The 19333-nt window shown below is 44.0% G+C and overlaps 1 protein-coding gene across 1 annotated transcript; it reads left to right on the forward strand.

The window, feature by feature from the left end:
• Positions 1–4863: 4863 nt before the first annotated feature.
• On the forward strand, positions 4864–18665 carry LOC306968409 (interleukin-1 receptor accessory protein-like 1-B; the record flags this gene model as incomplete). Its single annotated transcript, XM_079563756.1, has 11 exons — positions 4864–4942; positions 6405–6657; positions 7924–8113; positions 8498–8666; positions 9364–9426; positions 9497–9635; positions 11217–11362; positions 11516–11659; positions 12512–12679; positions 16620–17611; positions 18362–18665. 11 exons carry the CDS (start codon positions 4864–4866, stop codon positions 18629–18631), a joined length of 2613 nt encoding a protein of 870 aa, XP_079419882.1. The 3' UTR covers positions 18632–18665.
• Between the last annotated feature and the right edge of the window lie 668 nt (positions 18666–19333).

Here is a 19333-nt window from a genome sequence, read left to right on the forward strand (position 1 = left end):
GGACAGACTGGCTCAACTCATCCCAACCTCTACACCTGCTCATGATCACAACACAAGACATAAAACCCTCTTAAAGGGAAAAACGAGGACACTCAAGTGTACAAGTTTTAGTGTGGCGTGTAAAGGCCCCGAAATTTGGAACAAACTGAACACTGAAATTAAAACTGCTACATCTTTGATCATTTTTAAAAAGAAATTAAAAATTGAGCTTCTAGGAAAATACAATAAACCCTAGTTGGACCTCTATAAAAACATTTTTTTTTTTTTTTTTTTTTTTTTTTTTAAATACAAAAATAAATAAATAAATAAATAGATTCATACAAAAAATAATTAAAAACTTGTGTCTGATGGTAGTATGTCCCAATGTGCGTGAGCATATAGTGTGTACTCTTTTAAATTGATGCATTGCTAAAGTAATAAAAGTAAGATATGGTAGCTTTAGATTAGAGTAGGTTAGGTTAGTTATAGGTTTGGAAGGAAATAGGCAACAAAGGCAACAAGAAACAAATGTTTCCTAGGTTGCTAATGTATTAATGTATGTTTGTGTTTTTAATATTGTGTCCTATCTTGGGCCCCATATATAAGCAAACTGTTGCTTCAAGGGTGTCCCATTTATGAATATGCAATACTTCATGAATGAATGTAAATGTTTTTACTGTATATTCATAATAAAACGAAACGAAACGAAGCAAAATCCATCAGTGCTTGTGCTCGATACGTCAATGGTCCGCGACGTGAGGGGGTTATTTTAATCTACACATAGACAACCTCCTAGACCCCATTTAAACCGAGTTTCTGAATGTTCTTAATTATATGGATTTTACCCAACACGTCACGCAGCCAACTCACGAGAAAGGACACAGTCTGGACCTGGTCATCACGTGTGGCCTGTCCACTACTGTGTCCTCTGTCATCGACTTGGCTCTCTCTGACCATTACTGTGTGTTTTTTAATGTCACCGGTTTGATAAAGCGAATGTCCTCGGCAAAAACTGTGAGGAAACGTAATTTCACCCCTGAAGTGGCTGCAAAATGTACTGATGCTTTTCAACAAATTCCTCCAGTGACTTTACCCTCTAACTGTGATTTTATTGTTGACAATTTTAACTGTAAACTACTCATTGCCCTCGATACAGTTGCACCATTCAAACTTAAAAAGATTAATCCTAATCTTTTAAGTTTCCCCCCTGGAGAAACGAGGAGCTAAAGCAACTTAAGAGAAATTGCAGGAAGGCCGAGAGGAGATGGAGGAAATGCAAAATAATGATGATTATCAAATATTCTGAGCTCAACAAAAGACCTACAACACAGCAGTAAGAAATGCAAGAAATAAATTATTTTCCACAATAATCACCAATCATAAAAATAACCCAAAAGTCTTATTCTCAACAATAGAAAATGTTTTAAACCCTGATTTAAACAAAACTCCTTTTAACGCTCACATGTCTTTTAGACCCGGTCCCAACGTCGTTTTTTAAAAACATTTTATGGACCTTTTAGAGACGAGCTTTTAAACATGATGAATTGCTCATTTCAGACAGGGGTCTTCCCTGCTGGGTTTAAAGGGGCGGAGGTGAGGCCCCTGTTGAAGAAGAGCAATTTGGACCGTAATGATTTTAACCATTTCAGACCAGTATCCAACTTACCACTTTTAAGTAAATCTTAGAAAAACTTGTCTTTATCCAACTAACTGATTTTAGTACTGTACATAATGTCCTTGAGAAATTCCAGTCTAAACCACACCACCGAGACCGCCCTCTTAAAGATTTTAAATGACTTTAGATTAAATGATGACTCACAGAAGGTCACAGTGTTGGTTCTCCTGGATCTGAGTGCTGCCTTTGATACAGTCGACCACACTATTCTTTTAACTCGTTTAAAACAAATCGGCCTCTCCGGTGCTGTACACAAATGGTTTACTTCCTACCTCACAGACAGGACGTTCATGGTAAGTGTGGATACCTGCTCCTCTAAGGTCCATGGAATTACATGTGGTGTGCCCCAGGGTTTAATTTTAGGCCCAGTGCTTTTTAGCCTGTATATGCTCCCTCTTGGTGATGTCATCAGGAGACACGGAGTCAACTTTCACAGTTATGCTGACGATACACAGTTATACATCTCCATGTCTCCTGATGACAGCAGGCCAATAGATGCACTTTTTAACTGCATTTTAGATATCAAATTCTGGATGGCAGAAAACTTTCTCCAGCTTAACCAGGACAAAACTGAAATGTTAATCATCGGCCCTGAAAGAGAGACTTTTACCCAAACTACAGTCACTGTCTATTAATCCTTCCTCACAGGTGAAGAACCTGGGTGTGATCTTTGACTCTGAGCTGACTTTTATTCCACACATTAAGAATATCACAAAGATAGGTTTTTACCATCTAAAGAACATAGCCAGAGTCCGTCCCATTCTCTCTCGGGCCAACACGGAGACGCTAATGCATGCTTTAATCACCAGTCTCATCGACTACTGTAATGCCCTGCTTTCTGGTCTTCCCAAAAAGAGGATCTCAGGTCTGCAACTTTTACAAAATTCAGCAGCTCGTGTCCTGACGAAGACCAGGAGGCGGGACCACATTACACCGGTTTTAGAATCGCTGCATTGGCTCCCGGTGTGTTTCAGGATCGATTTTAAAGTTCTTTTAATGGTTTTTAAATGTCTTAATGGCCTTGGTCCTTCTTATCTTTCAGAACTGCTTTTATCTTATGAACTTTCACGGCCCCTTGACTCCTCCGGCAGGGGTCTCCTAGTTATTCCTAAAGTCAACAAAAAGACTCATTTGAGTCGATCGAGTAGCCAGTGGTTTAGTCCAGTGTAATGGTCAATCCTCGAGCTGATGAAGGCAGGAATGGTTTTACCAACTGAAGAGAATTAGCTGCTAAAAGCTCACTCTCGCAACTGAACTTAACTGCTTGTTATATTTCAAACTGTCATCGAAAGTAACACCCAGATTACAGACCGTGGGAGCAAACTGAGGTGTTAAAGGGCCAATGTTTTTTTAAACCGATTCTTCCTCAAGCAGATTCTCTGCTGTAAAAAAAAATCCACTGAATCTCACACAAACACAGCAAAGTGAGCTGATAATAGTGACCGATGTTCAGACATTCAATCACATGATTCAGAGGTGATGTTCTTAGCCAGCCGCAATGTGTTGTTATGGTAGGCGGCCTCGTACAGTCCATCCAGGGGCTGTCCTACAATCTTTGAGCAGATTTTAATCAAGTGTCTCAGTCCAGATTTGGCTGCTTCTGTTCTTCACTTCTGTGATTCTCAGTGTCCTGCAGTTCTGTAACTCTGTGTGGTACAGCTGTCTCTCTGTCACTGCCAAATCTGGACTGAGACACTCGATTAAAATCGGCTCAAAGATTGTAGGACAGCCCCTGGATGGACTGTACGAGGCTGCCTACCATAACAACATCACCTCTGACCCCAGCCATGTTCTGAACCCTGAATACTGTATGCGCTATTACCATGTGCCACACTTCAATAAGGTCAGATTGAAGAACTCTTTTGTTCATCAGTCCTTCCTGAAACTAAATGAGGAGCTTAACAATGGACAATTGTTTATAATGTCTTTGTGAATTGTCTTATGTCTTGTCTGTATTTTGTGTTGATACGGAGCAGATGAACTGTAAAACAAATTTCAGATCTTCGCATCTGACAATAAAGTATCTATCTATCTGTCTATCTGTCTATCTGTCTATCTGTCTATCTCTCTCTCTCTCTCTCTCTCTCTCTCTCTCTCTCTCTCTCTCTCTCTCTATCTATCTCTCTATCTATCTATCTATCTATCTATCTATCTATCTGTTTTGTCTTTGGTCTGTCCGCTTTGTATCAAATCACAGAAGGTTCAAAAATCCCACACTTAACTGAATGAAGGTCAGGTTTGATTTTTCCCCCGTCCATATAAATGCAATGGAAATTTCGGCACGTGCTTTGGCCAGTGCTGTCGTTTCCCATCATACTCTGGGGTTCCCCATGTAACTGAAGAAGTGAGTGTTATTCAGTGCAGTCAGCCACCACTCTCACTTTGCGTCTTGTGGTTTCCCTCAGAGTTTAGTGATGATTACATGGTATTCATATACTTTGAAATACAGGCCAGGTTGACAGTCATTTTGACCTGGTTTATTCCTGATGTTAGTCTGTTGTGTTAATATAACTTTTACAGGGTTTCCACAGGCATTCAAAAGCATCAATAGTCGTTAAGTGCCATAATCAAGGCCTTAAATGTCATTAAAAAGCATGTGTGGAGTTTGCATGTTCTCCCCGTGTCTGTGTAGGTTAGGGGTAAAAAACATGTGCAATAGGTGAATCCTCCAGCCAGGTGTTTCTGACCACCAGCCTGGCTCCACATCATGGAGATGGGTCCCCGAGCGCCGGCCCATGCTGGCAGCTCACCGCTTCACTGAGGATGGGTCAAATGCAGAGAACAGATTCCTCTTCAGGATTAATATAATAACATAACTTAATTAAAATGTAAATCTCTTGGAAAAGGACATTGCTCATATAAGTTCATGAATACCATAACGACGGTCTAAAACTTGTTCAGCTGCAGTTATGGCTGAAAAGCTTCTCGTTTTATCAAATTCTCCTTCCTCTGTTTGATGAAATATGAATACATTTTATCTTTCTTTGTGGCATTCAAATATAGTATTTGGCCATTAAATAAATTGGACTTGCATCTGTTCACTAACACTTCATGTTATTGTTTGTTCTCAACTCAATTATGATGATATTTTAAATCAAAGATCATACAATGTAAAAAAGAAAATGTGCATCTGGAAATCCTCCTCATGTCTGTGTGTGTGTGTGTGTGTGTGTGCGTGCACGTGCGTGTGCTCGTGTGTGTCTGCAGACATGGAGCGATGGGCTGGTGTCTTCAGAAGCCTGCTGCTCCTCTCCGCACTGTGGGGACTGGGCTGTGGACTAGAACACGGTAAGACTCAGCAGATCCGCTCACCTTGAGGAGTTTCTTTGAATACCCACCGCGGCACATTCGTTCGTGTCACATTCTTGTTATCGTAATCACCATTTGTTGGTCTTATTACTTTCCTCTATACTAAATATGTATATAATTCCAATCTATCTCCATACTGGCTCAAAGTGAAGGCAAGGCAAAGGGGAGACGCACAAGACATAAAGCACAGAATGCAGGATTGTCAACCGCAAAGTCAGGAGGCGGTAAAGCAGTGAAATCGACATATAAAAAGTGATTTTTATTAAGTCAAGGCAACTTTATTTATTTATTTAAATTTCGTACACAAGGCAACTCAGTGCACCTATAATGAGGGAAGTCTCCACAAAAAGCAAAGTTCATATTTCTAATGTTTTGGTGAATTTTAAGAAGAGCCCACCTGAATACACCCCCCTCTCTCTCTTTCTACAGTTGAGGTTAAAAACACAAATTCAAAATACAAACAAAATACAAACATGATCTGTGAAAATAGAACTTTACTTTTAAGCTTTATGGAGGGGACTTTCCTTTGTTATATTTAAAAAGAGCAGGTCCTATGAACTTCACCCTGGTGCATTTAAAGAGTGAAGAAAGATAGCGGTGTGAAAGCATGTTTTAGGGCATTTTAACCACAATGTAGGTTTATTTTTCCTATAACTTCGGTGAGCAAGTTCAAATTTGGTGTGGTTTGTTGCTTAACTCATTGACTGCGAGTCATTTTCAAATCAGAGAGCTCCCCACTGCCAGAGGTTTTTTAGGATTTTTACTGTTTTTTTCAAGACCCACAGAAAATTTAGGTCTAGGTCTAACCCACCAAAAGAAAGATTAGATTCTCTTCTTTCATCTTAAAAAAAGTTTGTTTGTACCTCTTTCCATTCTTTAGTAATTGTCCGTAGAAAATAGGTGAAATCACCCAAAATGATGTTTTCTAACCAAAAAGCTGAGAAAACGAAAGAGCAATGCTGCCACCTAGTGACTCAATAAAATAACGTGTAGTTCTTTTATTGAATCACTAGGTGGCAGCATTAGGCAGCACAACTAAGATTTTGACCCCAGACATGCTCAAGGCTTTGCTGCAGCTGCTCCCGTTGAAAAACCTAATTGACTTCTATAGACGTCATTGGCACTCAATGAGGTAATAGTGAATTCATCAGGGTTTGACGTGACCTTTTTTGCTCACTGGCCAATGTCACTCAGTATCTCTTAAATGTTACCATCCATTTACAAGCCCCAATATGATGTTTTTTTTTTTTTTGCTAAACATTTTTTAATTTACATAAAACCAAATAATAACTATACCAAAATGTATAACAAAAAAGTAGACCGAACCATAGATACAGAAAATATATACCTTGCTTAACTTTCTTCATCTCTGAACTCAATCAGATCTATTCATAACTAAGCTCAACTGGTCAAACTTCGCGATCATTTCTCTCCTCCCCAGATGGGTGCAAGAACTACAGCCTTCAGTTCGAGCGGGTCTTCTCGGTTCCCGGGGAAGTGGCCATGCTCAACAGCACCCTGCTCTCCCACTCTGTCTTCAACCTATCAGCCGAGCCCTACAACATCACATGGTACAGGCTGGGCTCGGACCAGCCAATCAGCAACCAGAGCGGGCAGGTCCTGGTGGTGCAGGAGAGTCTGTGGTTAATGAACGTCACCCTGGCCGACGCTGGACGCTATGTGACTGTGGTCAGGTGAGCGAGATGTGAAAGTGCTCCCAGGTTCAGTCCGTGGATCATGGGAGGACTTATGGAGAAGGACTTCCTTAACCTCTTAACCCCAGCCTGGACCAAGCACTTTTTCTCCTGTTTGTCGACAAAAAACAAATGACAAAAAAGTCAGAGGAAGAGTGGCAAAAGTGTGGTGAAAAAGTGATGGCAACAACGCAAGGAAAAAGATCAGTTTAGATCAGTTTTGTTAGTCAAATGAGACGTTTCACTGGCCTATAGCTTTCCTTTAGATTTGGGTAAAGCCAAACTGGAGGAAGTGTGCTTGGTTTAGCTGGAGGTTAAGAGGCTAAAGGTGCATTATGAAACTTGTTATGCAAAAGAAAGAAAAAAGAAACTTTCCGTGACCCAGTGGCAGCGTGAGAGGCTCCATCAGCGGTGAAAACCTACCAGAAACTCTGAAAACAATTGATCCTGGATCATCATAAAGGTCACTGTGATTGAAATTAAAGGCGCCATGCTGACCACTCACTGGCTCACTGTAAGGGTAAATACACGCAAATAAAAAGGTAATTTGCACATAAAAAGTTCCACAATGCACCATCAATGCCTTGTTATTATAACAGAGGTTAGGAGCTCAGTACACTGGGAGGAAACACTGGAATTTCTTGCATTTCTGCCTAAATTTGTCATAAAATGTAGTTTGTCCTGATTAAACAGTGTCTGCTGGAACTAATGCCACCCAAACATTTACATTTTCTCATATTTTTATTAGCCATAACATGTAAACATTCACAGGAGACGGAGGAATAAGTAAGTACACCCCCTGAAACTCACTGAACTGCAGCAGTTTTGTAAAGAGGAATGATCCAAGATTCATCCTGATCATTCTGATCGTTTAATCTGTACCTACAGGAAAGTGGTTATTGCTGCAAAAGAAGGGTCAGCAGATATTTAATACAGGGGTTCACTTACTTATTCCACACTGTTGTGTATGTGTCAGGTTTTTCTGCAAAATATCGTGATAAACTTGTGAATGATTTTTTCTGTTGATGATAGCTCGTTGTCCGGGCCCTGACGCAACAAACAGCCCCACATCATGATTCTCCTGCTCCACACTTCACAGTGGGGATAGTGTAAAGATGTTGATGTGCTATTCAATTTTTCAGTCCATGGAATATTTTAATGCTGTGGAGCATCCAAGTGCTCTTTTGCAAACCAAAGTCGCTCGGACAGCACGTTCAGCAGCCCCACAGAATAAATGACAATTGAGAGCTCCGCCTGTGTCCTCAGAACCTCTGGACAGTGCTTCAGGCAGGAGACCAAGCTGGTGGTGGACCTGCCCCTCTCCCAGTGCCAACGGCCCCGGTCAGTGGGACAGAAGCTGACCAAGGGGGTGAATGGCCGCCTCTCCTGTCCTCTCAAGGACTACATCAGCAAGCTCCGCCACTACGGCATCTCCCACAACATCACATGGTACAAGGTGAGGAAGCAATTTCAGTGATTTTCTCTTCTAAGGTTTTCTAAATAAAGAAGAAATCAAACGAATAACTCTCTGAATGCCCACGATTCTTCTTCTATCTGTCAATGGCTGCTCTGCTTTGTGACGACGACACTAGGGGCCGCCATTGGTCCGCCATTGCTGTAGTACCTCCATATAGCTGCTAGTCCCCCATTGGAAAGCATTGTACTTTAGACATGCTAAAAACAACTTTAAAGCCTGGTATCTAATTTTTCTATAGATATTGCTTCTGTGATAATGACCAGACCTGCTTATTCTAAAAAAAGGAACAAAACCCTTGCCAAAGTGACACTGCTCACTGAAAACCTATCCTTCTGCTGTGGTGTGTCTGTCCACGTCTCTTAGGGCTGTGAGTGGATCTCCGATGGGGCAGGCAGGTTCAGCTACAGGGACACGTTCCTGTACGTGGAGGGGGTGAAGCCTGTGGACCAGGGCCTGTACACCTGCACGCTGCACTTCAACATGGATGGAGTCAGACAGAACGTGTCCCAGGCCATCGACACCGAGGTTAAAGGTCAGCATCAGTGCTCCTGTGAAGATAAAAAATACATGTTCGTTAGATTTAGAGACCATGAGATAATAATAATATTAGGCTATGTTTCCTGATTTTGTGGAGTTAGATAAGCTATCTAACTCCACAAAATCAGGAAACATAGCCTAATATTATTATTCACGTTTAGCTCATATGCCACTTTTACATGCTAATTATTTTCCAAAGTGAAATCTCTGAAGTCTGTCTGTACACATTCATGACCTAACTGTGGTCATTGGTCGACAACAGCCAAACAATCAGATGGGCGTCCCTCTGCAGATGTATCCATGTCATGGATGGATGACATTTTCATAGTCAAATTTAGATCCCTAACATTTTTAAATTTTTATTGTTTTAATGTTTTATTCTAATTGTTTTTATTTTCTTGTGCAGCACTTTGGAAACTCTTGTTTATGAAATGTGCTTTAGAAATACAGTTGGATTGGATTGGAACAAAAAAACAGAGAAGAGTAGTGGACCCAAACAGCTACCTTGTGGTAAACCGCAGTCTGTCAGACAGAAACACCATTTTAAAAAACTTCTGTGATCTGTAAGAGCGATAACTTAGCACGAGTAAAATGGCAGAAGTAGTGATGCCACAACACTTCATTTTCTCAGTTAATTCTCATATTTGTAAAATTCTACCCTCTTCCTCTACATATTTATGATTGTATTTTAGGAGATTATTGTCTGCTTCCACAAATACGTGAACCGGCCAATGAGGTAGTCAGAGCAGAGCTGGGTGAGTATTGAGCTGTAAGTATCTGAGCTTGTACTGCAGTGAACTTCAGGTTTTCTCTCGGCGTCTCCAGGTTCAAACGTGACCAAGCGCTGCCTGGCGTTCGTGCCCTGTGAGGGGAATCCATATGTGAGTGAGGTTATGTTCTGGATGGTCCAGGACATTATCATAAAAGACAGCCCTGATGAGCGCGTCTACAGAACGAGAAAACGGTTAGTGGCCACAACAAGACAACACCAGTATTGCAGTAGAGGGTTCCAAATATCGTTCATCGAGTTGAGGACCGGGGCGGCTCTACTTCAGGAAAACATGACACTGGAGTGCACCTCCTCCTCGCAGCTGGGTGGTCATATAGGACAAACCAAACACCTGTGGAGCCACTGTTCTCCTGTCCAGCCCTGGCTTTATGACGCTTTGTGAAAAAACTCTGTGTATTAAGCGTTCTAATGAGATAGCGCGCTCTCACCAAAAACATCTCAATGCTTGTATCTTCACACTTCCCACAAACGCAGATAAAATTGAGTCAAATGAATAATTCAGATATTATTTGGTCAAGGTAGAGTCCAGACAGTGAAGTTTGACAAGCGTATTGACCGGTTGAACACTCGAGCTAGCTCAAAGCAGTTTCCCCAAACTCACGCTGCATCAGCTTCATCACCCACTTTACAAAACTGAAGTTCCTTACCTTAAAGTTATTGGTCAGGCCTTTTGTACCGATGAAGAAGGGAAACACGCTGCCCACCTGCCGAGGACCGCGAAAAGTCCTGCTCCTTCATGTGATAATCCGAGCAAAACTCGAAAACACGATTCACGAGTGTCCTTGTGCTTCGGTTTGGTAAATGTCAGTCCGTCCAACGATAAGCCTCCAGTATTCTCACGTTAGCCGTTTTTCACCAGTTTACAGAGCCATGTCAAGGCCATGTTTACATGTCAGCCGCTCTGAGGTGATGGTAACGGAGCCGCATACAGCATCGCAAAGCGGAGTGGATGCATCATGGGGCGACACGATACTGCCGTGGATAATGCCCAAATATATAGTTTTTTATGGTAAATAAGGCGCAGGTCAGATTTAATTGTTTGCTCTCGGCCGCCAATTGAGAAGGTCCAGTCTAAACTTTAAAGTTCATGTAAAGTCAATGAAAATTCATGTTGTGAGAGTGGAGGGGACCAAACAAACACTTTTCAAAAGTGGGGGGGACACGTCATCTTGACCAGGTCTTTTGTATTTGTTCTTGGGTTGATAATCACATTTCAGACACAGCATGTTGACGGATGAACTAGACTGTTTCCAAGGACATGACATTGTCATCTGGGCTTTCCCAAATTGTTTTTAAGGAACAGGCCACCGTTTTCCCACACTGTGATATGTTCTTACCTGAGCTTAGACGAGTTGATATGTACCTGTCTGGTCTTTGTGGGTGCCTGTGGAAGAGCATGGTAGCTTCCAACTTGACCCACGTTTGGAGCTATAGGAACATGCTGGGAAAGGCCAAAAGACTACATCTTCTGGTCGTTTTGTGTGACTGAGCGCAGGCACAAAGACCAGACAGGTACGCATCAACTTGTCTAAGCTCAGGTAAGAACATATCTCAGTTTGTAAAAATAGTGGCCTCTTCCTATAAAGGTATAGTAATCTTTGTTTATATAAACTGAAGACTTCAATATAAATTGTGTAGAAATGTCTATCTCTCATTCTTCTTCTATCATATGCCATAAACCAATGCACAATGGTCAGTATCTACAAATAAATGCAAGTAGTACTACGCAGTACATGTGTGTACTTGTGTGAGCAGGAAAAAGTGGCAGGATGGAGGTGTGTCCATCGACCAATGGCTCGTCATCTCAGAGCTGAAGGAGCAGGACCTGAAACTAAACTACACCTGCATGGTCTTGAGTGGGCATGGCAGCCTCAGTAGCTACTTCACTCTACTGCGCAAAGGTACTACTTCTACTATTACTACTACTATTACTCCACTCTACTGTGCTAATGTACTAGAGGTTCAGTTTCCCTACCTCCAAAAACATGCTGTTCAGGTTGGTCCACAGTGGTGGCGTGCTCAGGACAAACCCAACCCTGTGTGTTCCTCCACAGAGCCGGAGCTGCTGCTCCCAGTGGGCCTGGTGCTGGGCTCCTGTCTGCTCCTCTTCCTCCTCTGTGTCTCTGTGTACCACGTCTTCAAGCTGGAGCTGGTGCTGTGGTTCAGACAGACCTTCCCGATGCTCTACTCCCGCTCAGGTACTGCCCCCGTCAAAAGTCATTTATTTGCTGGGATAAAACTTCTTTCTCAAGTCACTGAGATAGATCGATTTGCACAGCATGTTCATAGAGTGTGCATTACTAGGCATTTGAAATGAACAAAACACCACCAAATGTACTTTACTTTAGAACCTTTATCGAAATGTAGTGGAGTACAAAGTATTATATTTATCGATCAAATATAGTAGAGTGAAAGCAATTAGTTCTCAGCAAAATCACAAATCCTTAAAAACTCTTAAGTACAGCAAGTAAATTGTCCACAACCATGTCTGCGTTGCTTTTGCTCACTGAACAAAGGCCCAGTTTGGCAGTTGTATAGATCTCTGAGAAGCTTTTGAAAAGGGCCATGATCAAATTCTTAGAATTTAACTTTATTTATTTCATTTTTCTGCACATGCCATAAATCTGAAAAGGACAAAGAGAGCGTTGGATAAAAAGGACGAAAAGAAAACAATTCTGAACAAACATGGACAAACAAGGAGCCTTACTTTGTTACAGTGCAGTGCTGATTTGTAAATGATGTAATTACAGTAAGTGTTTTAGATTGCACTAAGTCATTTGTCTTATATGCCAATGAGTTATTGGTAACAGTTGCCTACAGCTTGAATACTGCACAGACCATTATCTTCCAGAAACTGTAATATGGTGTGTTACCATCTAACACCTTCTGTACATGTTCTGTCTTAGTTCTACACGCAAACTGGACTGGTTTTCAACATAAGATTTTGTAACTTCATCTTTAGCAGATCAGGTGTCAGTGAAAAGCCATCAGTTTGGTTCAATGTGGCACAGTGTTAACGTAGGAGTCTGGACTGTCTTGTCTGTCCTCAGGCCCTGATGGGAAGCTGTATGACGCGTACGTGGCCTTCCCTCAGAGCTGCTCCACAGGCCGGACACTCGAGGTGAAGAGGTTTGCCCTGCACACGCTGCCCCAAGTGCTGGAAGAGGCCTGCGGGTACTCCCTGTTCATCCCCGACCGGGACAGTCTGCCTGGGGAAGGTCAGTAAATTCTACCAAAGCTCAGAAGCTCAGAGGCAGGACTAAACTAGATATGAAGCCGATCTAGACCAGACTTCAAATCTTTTTAAAACATTCTTCTTTCTTCTAAAATTTACACCAAAATTAGCACCATAGTGTGATGGTAAGTATGCTATGACATCACATGCATACCCTTCATATGTGAGCAAGGAGTCATTTAGGGCTAAAGCAAGATTCAAGTGGAAGTAACTAGTATTTCTCCCACCATCTGCTCCCATTACCAGCTGCTCTCACTTGTGGCTACTCCAACAACCAGCTACTCTCACTCTATTAGCAACTCCAACAACCAGCTACTCTCACTCTATTAGCAACTCCAACAACCAGCTACTCTCACTCTATTAGCAACTCAAACAACCAGCTACTCTCACTCCTTGCTACTCACACCACTAGATACTCTCACACCTAGTGTTGCCACCTGTCCCGGTTTTTCCTGATTGTCCTTCTGTTTAATGGTCTGTCCCGGGGGAAAAAAATATTCCAGCACACTACTGAGTACAGCGCAGTCTTATGCACTTTTGTGTTGTTTTTTTATCGTCGAGAGTTTCGGCTCTCGCGGGAGGTGTTCCAGGCATGTCCTAGTGGGACAAGGCCTCGTGGAATGCCCAGGACACGCTGGTGGGACTATGTCTCCGAGCTGGCCTGGTGTCGCCTCGGGGTCCCCCCAGAACAGCTGGAGGAGGTGTGTGTGGATCGGGAAGTTTGGGCATCTCTGCTGAGACTGCTGCCCCCGCGACCCGGCCCCGGATAAAGTGGAAGAAAATGGATGGATGGAGCTTCGGCTCTTTCCCTCCAGCGCCTCTCTCATCTCCACTGATCCCCCCACACACACACCAGCAGCAGCTGCAGAATCTCACTCCCTGCTCTGATTGGCCAGAGCTCAAAGAGAGCGAGGCTGACATTGGCTCCTCAGGCGCGCGTCCCGCCTCCTCCCCTCTCTCTTTGGCTGTGCTCACGTGTGTCTGACTCTGTGGCTCAGCGTGGCTGTTTGTTTTTACAGCGGGGAAAACGGACTGTACCATCGACAAAGGGAGGAGACTGTCTGATAAACACTAGGACACATGCTGCGTCAGTAATCAGCCATATAACATACAGTTTGTGCAGAATAGATCGCTGATATATAGAGAATGGATCAGTTGGAGGAGTTTACAGGAGCACGTGAGTAACATTAGCATCTCAATAAAGCTTATAACAAAACCTGTTCACCTCATTCATACAGATGAATGTTTGTCAGGTCAGGTCCTAGAAAAGACGCTATGCACCACAGAGTCATTTCCGGCGGCGACCACCAACCACAGAACAAGATCTGACAGACACCTGTGCGTAATTGGCTCATGCACTTCAGCTGCGTCTCAAACCCCGCCTCCACGTGCACCTGCACACGGGGGCTGGTGAAGGAAGTAGAACAAGCTGAGCGACAGAAGTGTTTTTATTCCGCTTGGTGTGACTGGTGTCAATGGGAAGTGCGGGTGATGAGCGTGCACGTGCATGGCGGCAGGTGCGTGAGGTTGGTTTATACTTCCACCACAGCTCCGCGTTTACATGCTGGACGCACGTGGGAGCCAATCAAGGCCTTTATACTTTATACACCGTAGCCCCGTCCGCTTGACCAGAGCCAGAATCGTTCCAACCTCCGTGTAGCTCCTCTGCCTTCACCTTGTTATGTCTATTTAAAAAATATAATAATAATTACATAACAAGTAAAAGCACAAAAGTACTAAGTCATAGGAACTCCCTGATTGGCTCCCACGGGCGTCCATCACGTAAATGCGGAGCTGGCGCGGAAGTATTCACCTTATTCCGGAGGCTCGCGTGGGCGCCGCCATGAATTGTTCCCGCCCCTTTTCTCCCATCTGTTAACATGGGGCTGGAGAAGTCCACATAAAATCAGTCACTACACGAAAACAAAGCCGTTTTTCGGCCGCGCAGAGAAACGGTGCAGTGTTGACATGTTGGTGCAAATGAACATTGGACATTTTACACAAATCAATCGACTAAACATCAGGTTTGAGCGGAGAATATTTTCCCTCGTTCTCCGTTTAAATGAACGGGCTTCGCGCTCGACCAGAAATGTCTGTACAACGGAAGTGCCGACACAACGCAAAAAGAGGCAAAAGTGGGCGGGGCGGAATAAGGTGAATAAACCAGCCTTCAGGGACCTGCCGCTGAAGTGCACCTGCCGCACAAGGTGACTCCGCGAAGTGCTGCAAAACGTGGTGCGATTGGTTGATCCTTTCGCAAAACAAGGAAACACACAACAAACTCCGTCAGTCTCCATCTTTCAATATCATATCATGAATATATTGTTCCTATGACTTAGTACTTTTGTGCTTTGACTTTTTATGTAATAAAAATAATACAAAAGAATAGACATAACAACATGAAGGAGAGGAGCTTCAAGGACGTTCAAACAATTCTGGCTTGTGTCAAGCAGACGGGGCAGCGGTGTGCGGGGCCGCCCGCCGAAGTATAACACCGGGAAAATAAAGATTTACGTTGCTCAGTTTGTTCTACTTCCTTGGCCAGCCCCCCGTGTGGAGGTGGGTTTGAGACGCAGCTGAAGTGCATGAGCCAATTACGCACAGGTGTCTGTCAGACACAAGTGAAACGAATGCCGTGTGAAAGAGGAGGAAAAGCCGCAGCAGCTGTGGTTTGAAATGCCTTTCCTGAGCCCAGGCATTCTGATCAGAGGAATCATTCTCTTCAATAAACTTATGCAAACATGGGCGCATTTAACAAAGCACTGGATCACAAACATGTGTAAAAGGAGATTTTATCGTGACATAAGGCTGGACAGACAGGAACTACACACTCAAACCCACTCGTATTGAAAAAGTATCTGAGAGAGGGAGAGAGGAAAGAGGCGAGATTTGACTCAAGTGTCAGAGAAATGTTAGGCTAGTTACACAATTCCACTGTCACCAAAGTACAAACAAAGAATCAGGAAATCGCTTTCATTTATATCTTAATGCTCAGCAGCAACTGTGCAGAGTTGTTTCCCCACTATAGCCTCGCGCAGCAGTGGCTCCGCCTGAGTGAACACACGGGCGTCTGCGCCGTCCGTACAGTAGGTCTGCAGGCTCCTCAGGGCACCTCTGCGTATACGCAAAGGGTTGATTGCTGAAATGTCAAGGTTTTTTTGTCAGACACAGGTGGCAACCCTAAGCTACTCACACTACCAGCTACTCACACTACCAGCTACTCACACTACGAGCTACTCACACTACCAGCTACTTACACTACCAGCTACTCACACTACCAGCTACTCACACTACCAGCTACTCACACTACCAGCTACTCACACTACCAGCTACTCACACTACCAGCTACTCACACACCAGCTACTCACACTACCAGCTACTCACACTACCAGCTACTCACAATACTAGATACTCTCACTCCTATTTACTCACACTCCTAGATACTCTCACTTCTAGCTACTCGCACTACCAGCAACTCTCACTCCTAGATACTCACCCTATGAGGTACTCCCACTACTTGCTAATCACATCACTAGCAACTCACACTGCTCGGTACTCTCACTCCTAGCTACTCACACTGCTAACTGCTCACACTACAGGCTGAATGGAGGGTATGAACATGATGTCATAGTATTCTACTGTGGGTTGTGAGTGGCATTGTTGAGTTAGGAGATGTGTAGTCGTTTAGAATGAAGAGAAAGCATCTGCACACCTTCTATAGAACCACCTGGAGATCATCTGACATGTAAGATGAGTCTCTGTGGGAGTAAAGAGTTACTTTTGCAACACACGGCTTTTAGCAACAACAACAAACAAAGCTACAGAAATCTTGCATCATCGTCATCTGTGACGCCAAATGGAAGTTATTTATTTCTTTGCCGGTGTCATTTCTACTAACTCATGAGCTTATGTCGTTGGTGCAGCTGTGACGGACTCTGTGGAGGAGAACCTGAAGGTCAGCCGCCGCATCATCCTGCTCTACACCGCCTCTACCTTCAGCCACAAGTACTGCAGCAACAACAACACTCTGCTGACCACCAACAAGGACTACCTGATCACTAGCAAGGAGCACCTGACCACCAACAAGGAGCACCTGACCACCAACAAGGAGCACCTGACCACCAACAAGGACCACCTGATCACCAGCAAGGACCACCTGACCACCAGCAAGGAGCACCTCAACACCAACAAGGAGCACCTGACCACCAGCAAGGAGCACCTGACCACCAGCAAGGAGCACCTGACCACCAGCAAGGAGCACCTGACCACCAACAAGGAGCACCTGATCACCAACAAGGAGCACCTAACCACCAACAAGGAGCACCTGACCACCAACAAGGAGCACCTGATCACCAACAAGGAGCACCTAACCACCAACAAGGAGCACCTGACCACCAACAAGGACCACCTGATCACTAGCAAGGAGCACCTAACCACCAACAAGGAGCACCTGACCACCAGCAAGGAGCACCTCAACACCAACAAGGACCACCTGATCACTAGCAAGGGCCGCCTGACCACGAACAAGGAGCACCTAACCACCAACAAGGAGCACCTGACCACGAACAAGGAGCACCTAACCACCAACAAGGACCACCTGATCACCAGCAAGGAGCACCTCAATACCAACAAGGAGCACCTCAACACCAGCACAGACCACGTGACCACCAACAAGGACCACCTGATCACTAACAAGGACCACCTGACCACCAACAAGGACCCCCTCAACACTAACAAGGACCACCTCAACACCAACAAGGAGCACCTCCTGAGTGAGGACCCCGATGGCGCCTCTCTCAGCGAGCTCCGCCCCCTGAGCTGTGAGGACACCTGTGAGGACACCTGTGGCCACACCCGCACACAGCTGGAGTGTGTGGCAGCCATGCACAGAGCTCTGCTGGAGAGATCTCTGAAGGTAAGCACCATACTTTTGGCCCACATTGGTACAGTAATGACCTCCTGTAAGTGGCACAGCGGTTAGTGCTCGTGCTTCACATCTGGAAGGTCCCGGGTTTGATTCCCAGGCCGGACACGGTCTTTCTGTGTGGAGTTTGTGCTCTGGTGTCCCATGGACAATAGGCCTGGTTGAGTGAGATTGTATTTGAGGGCGAGTGCAGGACAGCAAATACAAGCTGACTCATGGCTAGGGCTGGTTAACATTGAACAATACCAGTATAGTATAAAAATAAAAGTTAAGGTACTACTGGTATCAAAATAATTAAAGTATTGAAAGCAGGTACAGAAAACCAAAAAATCTTTAGAGACCAAGTTTTGATGGCTGTTGGTCCAGGATTTAAGGAAGTGTTTTGGCTCAAATAAACAATAGAAATTGAATAGTCTTTTATGGAATACATTTTTACATTATTACAGCACAATACATTAATAGACACACTCTGATTAAGTAAATGTCCTTTATTGGACGAGGAACATTATTGTTCTGTTTTCTGGTTCTACATGACAAATATTTTAACTTAGGCATCAAAAAAGGTACCGTTCAGGCATTGGTATCAAAAAAAATGTAGCAGTACTTTGCTCTACCCATGGATGCAGTCCTCCTGAATGGCGAGCTTACATGTCTGTAAATTGTATCAAGGTTTAAAATCCACAACATACTGTAACAAAGCTAATAAGAAAGGGAAAAAAGTCAGTTGTCTGTGCGGTGCAGGTGATCCTGGTGGAGCTGGAGGAGTTGGGGCCCTCAGACCTCAAGCAGCTCCCAGAGTCGGTGCGTCATCTCAGGCAGACGCAGGGCGCCGTGTGCTGGTGGAGGACTCCCTGGAGGACCAGGTGCACCCGGGGGACAGGGAACATAGAGACAGCGCTGTTGTCATGCGTGTCCCCCAACTGCAGGTTCTGGAAGGAGGTGCGGTACAGGATGCCGGTGAAGGGAAAGAGGACCACCCCACCTGAGGCTATGGCCCTGCTCCACCTCTAGAGGACAGAGACCAGGACACGTGGACAACACGCTCTGCCTGAGATTTAGAGCAGACATAATTATAGAATTAGCATTTATAAACCTGTTTCAATTCAAGCAAATAGTGTGCCAAGAACAAAACAAAAAAGGATACACAATAATAATAATAATCATTTATAAGCTGATGCTTGAAATGGAGTGGGGAGTGTAAATAGCCAAAGACACGACGTAGTTCCACAGAAGGTTTTTATTCCAGCGCCATGTTCATTGCCGGGCAAATCAGTCACCAGAATCTCGCAGAATCTCGCGATGGTACATTCCCTCGCACAGGAAGTCAGCAATCTCCCTCTCTCTTTAAATAAAAATAAAAATAATAAACTGGTGACTTTGACATATTAAACATTGTCACCAAAATGCAAACACTTCTACGAACACAGTAATATTTTTAGCGAGCTTTAGAATAAAAAAAAACTGCACCAAGATAAATGCTTAACGGTCCAGATATTACAAATGCCATACACCCTCATACAGCGCTTTAAGAAGCATAAGCACCTTTCTTCGTCAAACAGTCAGCAAGTTGTGACTCTGCTTCTGACCAACGCACCTCTTTGATTTTGTTTCTTTCTAATCTGAGTCTCTTCTCTGTGACCTGTTTTGTAGACTTAACAGCGGTCTCTCTGGCTCGCCCCTCGAGCCCCAGCGCCACCGCGAGTGCCTGCTTCT

Source organism: Gobius niger (genome assembly GCF_951799975.1).
Source record: "Gobius niger genome assembly, chromosome: 9".
Taxonomy (NCBI): Eukaryota; Metazoa; Chordata; class Actinopteri; order Gobiiformes; family Gobiidae; genus Gobius; species Gobius niger.